General features: G+C 41.6%; 1 protein-coding gene across 4 annotated transcripts in view; it reads left to right on the top strand.

Annotated features, from left to right (window-relative positions):
* LOC113127265 (histone deacetylase 4-like) overlaps positions 1–12,912 on the top strand; it is a 48,472-nt gene continuing 35,560 nt past the window's right edge. Inside the window, exons 1-2 of one of the 4 annotated variants that reach the window (XR_003295406.1) lie at positions 1–254; positions 2,941–3,299. Coding sequence is in view for 3 of the 4 variants with exons in the window: in XM_026301693.1 (XP_026157478.1) it covers positions 3,278–3,299 (22 nt within the window). In the remaining variant the exon portion in view is untranslated. Of the gene's footprint in view, positions 419–2,940; positions 3,300–12,912 lie in introns of all 4 variants that reach the window. The other 3 variants (XM_026301693.1, XM_026301692.1, XM_026301694.1) reach the window with 3 other exon arrangements.

Genomic DNA, 12,912 nt, shown 5'->3' on the forward strand with positions numbered 1-12,912 from the left:
GCCCGGTCATTATCACAAGCGGGAGACTTATCACATTTTCATCAGCCTAACTCCGCCTCTGGTAAATGCAGGGGCGCTCCATGTGACGCTGGGGCTGTAACAAAAATCCAGTATGGCGGAATCTGTCAGCAGTTGAATTTTTTCGTCCCCCCTGTTTCGCTGAGAAAACCCAACCCCACAGTGTGAAATGGGAGCGGAATAAACGCTGTGCGGGACACACGCTGGGACGCCCGGTCTCCTCCTGGCCCGTGTAGGTGAGCTGCTCCTCGGGGTGGACGTGTGGCCGAGATCTTTGATGTGGACTCAGGGATGCGATGCACAGGCAGGATCCATCAAAACAATGTCCGGCTGAAGTTTCCACTCTGCTCCGCCCGGTTGTTGTTGTTTTTGTGTTGAGCCTGGGCTGAACGTAAACGCGGTAGGACAGATCTCACATCTGAAACCATGCAGCTGTAAATTTCCATGCGCTTTATTGCACTGTAGCGGGCGGGAAGTGTGGAGGCAACACGGAGGGACAGGCGATGTTTATTATGAGCTATTTTTAGTGCACGGCCGAGCCCGAGGCTTAGATGCAACAAACACTGTAACAACACGCGTGTATTTCCCCATCCCCGTGTTATTGACGGGGAAATGTGCAGGAAGAAGGCGCAGGCCTGCGTGAGTGTGTGTGAATATGTGTGAATGGCTCGGGATGGGCGGTGGTAATTCTCTGCATGCGTCAATCTTTTTTGTGAATGGGGGCGTGCGGCTTGTTGGAGCTGCTCAAAAACACCAAAGCTGCATATTATGGCTGTTTCAAAGCGCCTCTAAGTACAAATGCTCTGCAGAAACAGTGATTTTTGCTGCTATGTGAAATGTTAGGGGGGTTAGTGTGGACTGTAGAGTGGGGTTAGAAATGTGGGTACACATTTCTGTGACATGCATTTAGAGCAGCTAGTGTCATAATTAATGCGTGTTATGGGCTAATTGATGCTATTTGTGGTGTAATTTTCTCAGAACTCTGGTTTTAATCATCTTTAATCTCCCCGCTCTGTGTTTTTATTTTTTCATTTTGAGCTCCAGGGCTTGTCTCCCCAGATCTGTCACCCTGCATCAAGCAAGCTCTTTTTAGGGACAATGGCCTAGGACACACACACACACACACACACACACACACACACACACACACACACAAATACCCCTCCTGAGACGGTTGAAATGCCCTGGGTGAATGGTGTTGCATGGTACCCCCCTGGAGTGTCAGCTACTCCCTGTGACACACATTTGCCCCTCTGCCCCTCCTTGCCTTGCCTTTCCATCACAAAGCACAAATGTGTGTGCAGTGACCGACTTTTTTGGGGGCAATTTGTCCTGCGGCTCCACTGTCTGGCTCTCTCGTCTTGAGACCTCCCCCCCTAAATCGACACAGAGACAGACACACACATCCATCCTGCTTTTTAAGGACCTCTGAGACCTTTGCCAACACACATACACACACACAAGGGCGTGAACATGCGCGCTACCCCCATGCCTCCACCCCATCCGCCTCGCCCTCAGGCGCTTTTACCCCTTCTGTTTGTGGTGGTAAAGTCAACTTGATGCTTCGGGCTCGAGCTGTGATTACATCTGACCCTCGTGCTCCATGTTTGAGGAGCTGCTCTCCAAAAACAAAGAAAATAACAGACATTTGTTTTTTCAGCAAATATACTAAGAAAATCTTTATTTCCAATTAATCAGACTCAAGAGGTTTCTGCTGTGTATAGAACTGTTCCACCTATTTCGACAGTGAAAGCAATACTTCACACTTTTTCCATATTTTTCTTTAAAAAAGCCATATCCATGCAGTTTATTGCCCGATTGGCCTACAGCTTCTTGCAGCGTAAGCATGAGGTCGAACTTGAGGTTGTATTGAGTTTTTGCCGATCTTGGAGCTACAGAGTTGTAGTGTTTAAAAAAAAAAAAAAAAACCCAAAAATAGGGCACATTAAAAAAAAAAAAAAAAAGTCTTAGAGATGTTGATAAAAATAAATCTAATTTTAAGTGATATTGATACAAACACAGCTGACATGTAATTGCTCTCTCCACTGTAAGGAGTTTAAATACACAAAATACGGGTGTTGCTGTTTAAATAATTGACTTTTCTGTATTTGTTGTCTGACAACAGTGCAGGTGTTAAACAGTGATTTAACCAAGGGTCAGAAGTTAACAGTCCAGACGTTACCCTTAGCCTTTAGCAAGCTTGCAAATAGTTGTGATTCTGAACCTTTACTGTTAGAAATACTACTTCAGAGCTGAAACCCTAAGCTGATTAATTCATTCATTAATTGGCCAAAACGTAGTTGGCATTAATTATGACAAAGTAGCAATCACAAGCATTTATTTGAGGAAAAACTTTCAAACTTCTCTGGCGTCTATATTTTATATGTTAGACAGAATATTTTTGGATTTCTGGCCATTCATTTGGTGAAAGAAGACCTTTAAAGACAGGTTCTGGTAATTTTCTAACATATAGGCTAAACGTTGAAGTGATTAATCAAGAGGTACAGGCCTAGATTGTATCAAATTCAAATGTAATTGCTTTGATGAACATAAAGCGGTTCTGTTATTAATTATAGATGACCAGTCTCTGTGGTGTAAGCGTAATCCAAGACTTCAGTCAACATTTGTCATCTCCAAATTAGTGTCACTGAATGTTCAATATCATAAATAATAATGTGTGTGTGAGACGTTAATAGGGATGTGCCTGCTCCCCCTTTTTCTTTCTCAATACCAAGTCTGGACCTAAAACCTTTGCAGTAAATCACCCAGATATCAGTGCTCTCTATTCACAAATTAAACCTGTATGTATAAGCTTGGATGAAATGAAACCAACGGAAAAATAAAACCCTTAAAATATGTAATGAAAACTGGTATTACTGCATAAGAAAGTGACGATATGATCCTTTGTCTCCTCTCTGTCAGGTTGGTACCAGTGCTAGGCATTGAGCTGCTGTGCTGACTGGAGTAGCCAATTCAAAAGCCTCATGGGGATCACCTGCCGCTGCTGTGCGTCTGCTTCCTGTTTCCAGCATTGAGGGATTCTGGATACACTGTGTGTTTGATCAGCCTGAGCACACACCGACATATACATTCAAACACACACACACACGCTCCCAGGCATTCACAGTTTTGGCAGGATAACAGTGTCCTGATTGCCATCCTATAGATCACATCTGCACTTGCACACACACACACACACACCGAGCCAGGTGCTTGCCTGCCGTACTTTGTGGACACCCATCTGACCAAGCCGTCAGCGATGACATCACACAGCCACCAAGGTAAGCTCTGTCAGTACGTGTCGGCATGAATGTGTTGTTTCAAGGTGGAAGAAGTTCTTGGGCGCTCTAAATACTTTGATTGTAAAAAATATTTCAAATATTTGTGATTCGTGACTAAATACCAGCGTAGGATACCAAGAGGACATGAAATGAAATTATAAAAATTCGTCTAACAGCTATAGCTCTAAAAGTCACAGGGGACAACATATGAAATTTTGTAGCATCTTCTTGGCCTCTGCTTTTAAAAAAACACTGATCCATCACTGCTGCCAGTACGCACTGGGGATCTTCAACATAATTTGTTACTGTCACATGTGGAGTAATGAGAATTTAGCTCCTCAATACAGTCGTGTTAAGGGAAATCTCTTTTCTACTACATGTGCCATATTGATAGATGTGAACATTTGGATTAGGAACACAGACAGATCGTGGCTTGCTAAAACGCAATAAAACATTTTAATCTGTCTTATGACTGTTAATTGCCTTGATTCAATATGAATGAGCTCCAGAGGGCGAAGAGAAAAAGTCTGCAAGAAGCGCTCATTAAGAGAGTCTACACTCCTCTTTGACACCTAATCAAGCAGCGTTTAGAAGCTTGGGCTTGTGTTTTACTGAGCTGATATTTTATTCGGAAAGCAGCTGCTAGATGAAAAGGTTAGCTTCCTGCCCTGGTTGGTGTGGTACCTGACAGTGTCGACCATGTTTACTTTGTACACCTGGGAGTGTGCGTGCTATAAATACCACAGCTGAGGTAACCACCAGGCCCCGAGGGATCTGAACAAGCTGCAGCCTCAGCCGGCACCCACAGCTCCCCAACATCGCCATCACTGCCACATCTGAACACAGACAGTAGTGGTGTTTAAGTTGCTGTGTGACTTATGTGACTGACATGAATGATAAAATATAATAACATTGTCAAGTAGTATTCACCAATAAGTTTCAACTGTTGTCTTTATGTTTTTATGATCAAGTCAGAGAACAGAGTTTTTTATCTTAGTCATTACTGTGATTAGGTCTTATGATAATAAGAAATAATTAAGATTCAGTTAGCCTAGCCCTAGTGCACAATATATGAGAATGATAAGTATGATGACACTTAGTTTCCATTTATCTTGAGGCTTTTTTGTGGTTTAGTTTAGCTCTTAAAGCTGCAGACGCTACGATCAAGCTGGGTCATTGCAAAAATACTGGGTCCTACATTTCCCATAATGCAACTCTGGAGCATCATTCATGACGCTTTGTGTGTAAAATTGTTGCCGACTCTGTATAGCCTAGTTACAAAGCAATAGCTGCTTTTCTTTTTAAAAGTTTCTGAAATGACTCTGTGTCATTATTGTATCACAATATGATTCTGTTGGAACTTAGTGATATTGAATCATTGCCCTTTTCTGATCATCGCCAGTACAAGAAACTTCTCTCTTCTCTGGCCATGTGCCACAGCAGCTGGTAGAGCAGATAAGCTAAACATTCAAAGATCTGGCTGTTTTTAATGTCGTCCCACCAGAGGGCCAAACAGAGCTCCCCATGATCAACCATGTTAACTCACCTCTCGTGGAAACAAAGATAACTGTGATCTTTTTGTGTGAGTCCGGGAGAGCCGATTCCTACCTGCCGCTGCTGTTTCTTACTGTCTTGTTTGCCTCTGAAAAGCCTTCAGGGGAGAGGATCTCGGTCCTCAGAGGGCTGCCAGGTGTGGGCGTCAATTTGAGGTGTTGCTTCTGTTGTTTGAATGACAGCTTAGAGACACACTTGTTGGATGTTGGTGCACAGAGACAGACAGAAACAGGCAACCAAGAGACATTTAAAGACATGAAATGTGAAAAAATGTTCACCACTCTCACTTTGTGGTGCTTGTCAGGCTATGACTTCTTTTTCACTAAAATGTTTATGGCAGGGATGTGAGAGAATGCGTAGGAGAAGGAATTTGTTCTGTTGTAAGAGATGCATCAGTTTTGATTTCTCTTCTATAATTGTTCTTTTGAGAAATACATGCAAGGAAATTGATCCTGTGGCTTTGAGTTCCTCCAGGGTTGTCTGCCACTGTGAAACTGAATTTGCTTTATATTGAGTGTAATTAAACAACATTGGCTTTGTTCTCAGGGTGAACAATGAGACTTTCAGATCCACGGCTTTGTTGTACTCTCGTATTTGCACTGTGATCCAACGCTGCCAACTTTCTTCTTTCTTCTGAGCTCTTTGCACTTCCAATCATCTAGTACCCCTCTAACTAAAGCCCTAAGTGTGTGTGTGTTTGTGTGTTTGTGAGCGTGCATGCCTACTTGTGTGCCATTTTTGTAATCTGTAAATGAGCTTACTAGCATTTTGATCCAGGACTTAGTCTTTTTCTTTATTACAGCAGCAGTGGGATTTGTAGATTAACTATCATTTACCATAAATCTTTTCCTAGAAAAGTGAAATGTAAAACCTGTGGTCGGGTTTGAGTTTCCCAGAACAAAAGGGGGTCAGGCTTATAAGGCCTTTATTTGAGTTTTTTGTCAGCATATCAACAAACAGGTTGGAGTGTTTGCACAGGAGTGATTTCTCTGTGTGCTGAGAGCTTTAGCACATTAGCTGGCGACATTCGTTTTACACTTGTGCTTAGCAATGAGCTAACATATATGGGGGCAGTTTGTGTAAATATGGTGCTCAGGATAAATGGCTCTTGTTGGTAGCAGTTAGACTAAATACGGAGCACAAAGTGGTCAGTAAAACCTGATAATGCTTCACTTGCTTCCCAAAGATTTTAGGATGTGAAACTAGGAAACAATCACAATTTATTTCAGTAGCACAAATCACAGCACAGTGTATGTCTCTGTGGTCACCACCCCCGTTGAGCTTAGAAGATGAACAACATGTGATTCCCTGACTCTTTCAGAGCTTATGTTGCTGTACATTATCCTTTACTGAGAAATGCCTCAACTCAAGGAGTTAGCTTCTTTCCCATGATTCTCTGGGGCCCCTCTGTGGTTGTGGTCACTTGCCAAGGACCCTACTAAGTTCCTGGTACGATCTAGGTTTCAGCTGATCAACAGCAGGAGACTGCAAACCACAGGTGTCTGTGGGTTTAGATCACATTTAGGAGAATGAACAAACCTTATTCTTCTTTAGAAACCAACACATATTGTACAGATTGGTGAAAATGTAAAGGAAGAAACTAAACATGATGAATGCAGAGGTGCCCCTATGAGACAGGGGGTCATTAGTGGTAAAATATGTAGGAAAATGTTTTGAGTCATATACTACAGCCAGATCTCACGCTTTAATATTGAATGTCAGGATCTATAAATGATTACCAGTAATTATCTATTTGTCATGGTCGGTAATGATCCAATGATTGAAAACACAATAAAAACTAGAGACTGACAAGTTTATTTTTCTAATACCACACCAATGTTTAGAGAAACCAATAAAAAGGATATTTATGGTTGTAAAAGTCCTTGTAATATCCTTACATGTAAACTAACTAACACCAGAATAGACCTAATCTCCATATTAATCTACAAAAACTGTCAAAATATTCTGATGGTTAAATTCTGTTGTTAGAAACGGTGTTGATTGGTTTAAATGAAATAAGAAATAAATTTCCACTATCAAGAAATAAGAAGTTAGTATAGAGTCAGTTCCTCATTTTTAAAAGAACTGGTCCATATTCATGACTCGTCTCTTGTGTTTTCTCATCATTATGGACCAAAGAGAACTCTGCCTTATCTCAGATACTTAAGTTAGTTTATTTGCACAATATTAAACGAAAATCAGAGGAAAATATAAGTTAAAAATAAAATCATATATAACACAATGACAAGAGTTGTATAGACAGAACCAAAGAGCCAAAAGACTTATCATTATCCCAACAACATAATGCAGTATCAATAATTAACAGTGCTGATATGTATAAGTTAGAATGGTGACCTATAAAATCCTCTGATATGTTTGTTTACATGTTTCTTTTTACAAAATTCATGGTAGTAAAAATCTAGCTTTTAGGATCCTTATGAGAAATTTCACATTAGTCAATTCAAGTTAAAGTCAATGATAAATACCCTGAAACCCTGATAAATGAAGACCCTGAAAATGATCTGGATCCCTACTATCCCCTGTATCCTACACAAATTGGTGGTTTATCAGTCTTTGGGTGAGTTCTGGCCCGATGACACGTAAGCATATAATAATAGCAGCTAATGCACATAATACCTGGGACTCATACTAAAAATGAAGAAGTAAGTTTAATACAGAGCAGGCTGCTTGCTCAGTTGTTACAGTGTGATGCCACTTTCTGGCAACAATTTGTTTTTTGTCAGAAATGCAACAGCTTTCCAGGAAAGTCTGCAACTGGGTCTGAGTCACCCACACACCTGTACACACACCTACACACCTACACACACACACACACACACACACACACACACACACTCACAGATAGAGAGGGCACATAAGTGGTAGAAAGTGTTCTCTACGTTAGTGACTATTTGTGAATGAGAGTTTTGAACTTTATATTGTTATTTACAAAAATTAAAAATTAACACCTTCCATGAACACTATCAAAAGCACCTTTACAGCAGGATATAAACTGTGTGCAGATTAGCTTTTTATTGCTTTGTATCGCTGGGTCTGAGTGGGCGTGAGCGCCTTTTATGGCTCTGAACTGGTGAACCTGACACAGTGCTCCTTTCCTCGAAGGCTCTGTGGTATCTAGGTTACAAGCACAAAAATTTCTGTCTGAACAGACTTAAAACACAACAAAAATAGTGCAGGAAATAAAATAATGTAGCGTGAACACTAATCAGCAGGATTAGGAGTTTCCATATACCTAAGATCACATTGGCCACTTCAGCTGTAGACGTGTTGCTTTGCATTTTCATTTTTTTTTTTGTTAAGATTAGATTTATGGACGTGATTATTCCTTAATTGCATGCGGCTACTTGTCAGTTCCTAAGCACAAACAGTGTCAGACTAGCTTTAAACAGGCTGCCACACAAGGAAATAGATAACCCAGGATAGAGACATACGGTCTGAGGTGATAGTGAAACCCGAATGGTCACATGGTTTTAGGAGTTCATTTCCCAGTTCTTACTTTTCTTCCTGACAGCGTCTGACGTTTGAAGTTTAGTAATCTGACACAGACTGAAAACAAATACTCCATTTGTGCCACTGTGAAATCATATGTGTTCTACTGTTCAAGGCAGGCAATAGGTTATCGATAGACAGGTTAGCTAACTGTTCAACAGATGGCTGCATTTTTTATGGCATATATTATAATAAAATGTATCTTATATAGTTAAAATAATATAAAAGTAAGGAGCACATTTTTCAAACACTCACACTCTTCTGTAATTGTTAATATTCTCCACTAAATGAAAAGTAGTTTGAAATGTTAAAAATGCTGATTAGTTTTTCCGTCTGTATGTTAAACATGTAGCTACTGCTGGAACGTGTGAGCTTAGGGTTAATGGATGGAAATGGATAAACGGTAAAAAGCATGGTTTAGCTCTAACTCCTTCCTGCGGTCCGGTTTGACGCCAAGTTTGCTTCACATTGTCTTTGTATGTTTGTAAGTGCACCTTTACTATGTGGTCAGCAGGGAGTTTTGGCAGGAATGGTGAGGGACCGCTGCTGACGTAAACAGCACTACACACACAAGTATATACCCTGGGGTAGGGTTCTTCCTTTGGTGCTGCGGGAGAATTGACACAGGGGACGCAGAATGCTGTAACGTACAAACATGAATGCACTCACAAATACACACTGTTTCTCCTCATGTCACCTTAAAGAAATTGGTCCCTCAGGTGTCACAGGAGTTAAAGATTACACTTCATGTCTAAACAATACTAACAAATTCTATGAGTTTGCTTGCTGATTTGTTCATTGTAATTTGATGAGCTATTTTCAGCCCCGTATGGGCCATGTTTGGGTGTCACCTCTGTCCTAAAATAAACACTGCAGTACACGCACACAGACCTCTGGATAGCTGTAAGTCTATATTATGGATTTGCTTTTTATTACACCTGCCAGATACTATTAACGCGGCAGCAGTGGTATAGTGATTTAAGGAACAGGCTTGGGACTGGAAGATCACTGGCTTGTACTGGCTGGTAAATGGAAAAAGTGAATGAGAAGCAAGTGAGAGAAAGTGATGAAAGTACGGTGCCTTTGAGCAAGACACATAATTCAGAAATGGTCCAGTAGAGGTGCCACAGTAAGGCTGGAGTTTCCCTGGTCATATGTCAGATATTTAATTGTGGAGAAGAACGGTGCAAAAGGAAGCTAATCAGTCATCTTCAAGTAAAATGAAAGCATCTGCAGTGGTTGCCTATACTGGTTTTTATATAAGGCCAAAGTCTATATATGAGTCAGGCAATAAATTAACATTTCTCTCATCCTATTTTCCAGTGTAGACCTAGTCAGTGACCTCTCTTCATCTTCTTCAAATGCATGCAATCACACTGCTTAAATCCAGGGGTGAAGGGGTTAAAAGCTTTCGCTGCAATAAAGAGGGCCCAGCTTATCCCCGAGTCTATTTTTAGAAACACACACACAAAATTTGAGCACGTGCATGGATGGCGAACAATCAGTCATTATTTTTGGTCTCCTGTGTTGATTCTCCTCTTCACAATTGAGTGTTTTGTTGCCATGAAGTGTGCAGCTAAAAATGAAGCACAGGCCGGGTGCATGCGCGACACAACCACTGGCTCTTCTGTGTGGCAGTCATTGCAGTATAAGCAGGAGCCTCATCCACACTAAATTCAAGCGTTATTGTCGCGTTTGTCTGTTGTCCACATGTTCTGACATGTTGTTTCTATCCTAGAAAACCAAATTATGAAATTGTGACAGATTTCACCCTCCCTCCCGTGCTGGAGCCGTTGAACAGAGTTGAGGTTCCTGCCAGCCAGACAGTTCGTCAGTTCTTTCCTCCCAGGTGCCATCAACTTGGCCGAACATGACTAACAGTCCATCCCAGAACAAACCTATGGGGTCTCTTGTGCAATGACCAAACCCTTACGTGCACAAACTCTGCTTTGTCCTTGTGCTAATGGGTTACAGCACCCACCTCATCCCACCGCACCCATCCACCTCCAAAAACAAACTCCTAATCATAGCCTTTATACAGGGTGGGTGTCCTGGTAGAAAAGCTGTGTTTGTAATTGGTATGAGGACAGCGACAGCAGAGAGGGAACATGAGCTAATGAAAGGAATGGGATGCATCTTTTGTCCCCATGTCTTTTGTCTTGTCCCAGCCGAGAAACTGGATACACTATGTTCTGCCAACGAGCTGTCAGTGGCAATTACGGTTTACACTGCTGCCTCAGAGCGCTATCCTAGTGCCTTTTGACATGGTGCTCCACAGTGCTTGACACTGAGCATGGATGTCTGGCCTGGGCATCAAGGAAATACTGCTGTTATGCAAACCGATCAGGGTATGGGCTATGCTGAGGCAAAGTCAAGAATTATATACCAAATATTAAATAGTAAACCTTTTACTCCATATGCATAGCAGCTGTAGAGCAACATATTATGGGTCTTTGGTGCAATGCAATTGGTCCAGCCTCTAAGGTTTTACAGCACCAAGTGTGGTTGAATATGTGTAAATTGTCACTAAATATAAGAAAACTTCATAGGATAAATAAAAAGAGCTAATGTACATGGCAAGTGGTTTGTGCAGATTAGTTTCCTATACCCAGACATTGTTTTGCTGGGGCGGTGCAATCTATCCCAGATTGCATTTGGTGAAAGTCAAGGAAACATCCTTCACAGATGAATTTATATGAGCAGAAATGCAGTTCTCTTGATGCTCAGAATCTCTGGACTTGCAATATGACTGTCCGGCTTGTGTTACAACATCCTCTACCTGGTGTTGTGATATAGTGTTTTTTTTTTTTGTTTTTTTTTTGAAGTTGCATGGTCATTAACAACATGCTTTAAATTTTAGTGCATGTGTAAGAAACACACTAGTCATAAGGGTCAATGTTAAAGTTATATTTAAGAAATCAGATTCTGAGCAATAGGAGTTCATACAGGTCTAAATGTTTTAACCTCTCTGCAGCTTTTTATCCACCTCCAGTTTGCTCTCACCATTTTGTCCTAATCAATCTGAAGCTTACGGTTTTGCATAGAGGTTCTAAAATTGCACTCCTTAAATTATAAATGAGCTAATAAATTACATTCAGCCCCTTATCCAACAGTCACAGTCACATTAAATTCATAAATCTGAAATGCAGATTTGCTACAAGCATTCCCAGTGCTGACAGTGAAAAACCAATACCTGCAGTCCAAAACTTATTTCCATACATGTTCCCTTTTGTGACCCAGTGAATCCATTTCTAGCTCCCTGCAGTTTTAGTTTTGGTTTCTTTATCAGAATACTGAAATTATGACTGATGCGTTTTGGACATGTAACAGATACCTTTATTACAAATTCCCAACTAATTTGTGACTTTATGTCAAATGACGGCATTCACTGAGAAGCACAAAGAAGCACTTAGACACCACGCCAAATTGCATTACCGCTGCGCTTTTCTGACTATCAGCGTGAAATAAGGGTCAGATGGTTGTTTCCAAGCGTTCATGAGACACAAGCTGGTAGCAACTCACACAGGGGTCACCCATTCTCTTTTATCAGCTGCCATGACGTCAGCCGGTGCCCTCGGGAGGCAAATTTGCGACCCAGAGGAAAAGGCTCTTCAAGGAGAGGCGTGTTTGATTAATCATATTGTTCCTGTCTGGTTCACCTTGCTCACTGGAGTCAACCTGGACGAAGCAGCCTGAATGGAAGTGCACTGAATATAATGAGGCTGGAACATCCTTCCTCTCTTTCTCTGTCACTGTCTGTCTTTGTAAACGCCACACTGGCAGACAGACATTTCATTCTCATTCTGCTACATAACAGAGGCCTCTGTCAGCATACAGTATGCAGTCCAGGGTCAAGCTTGCCTGTGACTTTATGCCGTCACAAATCCACATGTAGCAATGCAGAATCCAGAGCTCTCCAACGTTTGGCTAGCTCATTACTCCTGCATTCTTTCCCATTTACAGGAGTGATCATCACATGCATGTTTTCGTAGAGCAGTGCTGCATTAGCTTGAGTTGACTGACTTCCTGCCTGAGGCTAGCCAAGGCTATTTATAGATCACCGTCTCCTGATGCTTGTCCATTGGGACCAAGAAAAGAGGAGGATTAAGAGAAGGAGAGAAAGAAAGAAGGAAAGAGGAAGGGGGGGCTGCTGAGTAACTAGGCTGCATTCAAGATTTATGGAGCCTGTTACCAAGGTATAGCGCACCGTTCATCTGTAAGTGTGTGGTGGTGGTGTATGGGGTTTGTTGCTTCATTATGTTGCTCTCCCTCTTCTACCGTGGTCTTCCACTCTCCGACTCTTGTCATACACACCTGTGCTCACTCCACGTGAGTCTCAGGTATCAACTGTGTGGTTTGGACTGAAAGCTTATACGCTTTGTCTAGCTAACCACGGACAAAGACATCCTTCCCCCTAATTCCCCACACTTAGGTTGGAGATGTAAAGCTGCTACCAGCAATTTGTGCAAAAACCGGCATAGAATTACTTCAAGCCACAGGTGTCATCACACACAGATGCACCTCATTTCCATTGCAAAATCTAGCAGCG

Source organism: Mastacembelus armatus, chromosome 2, assembly GCF_900324485.2.
Source record: "Mastacembelus armatus chromosome 2, fMasArm1.2, whole genome shotgun sequence".
Classification (NCBI taxonomy): Eukaryota; Metazoa; Chordata; class Actinopteri; order Synbranchiformes; family Mastacembelidae; genus Mastacembelus; species Mastacembelus armatus.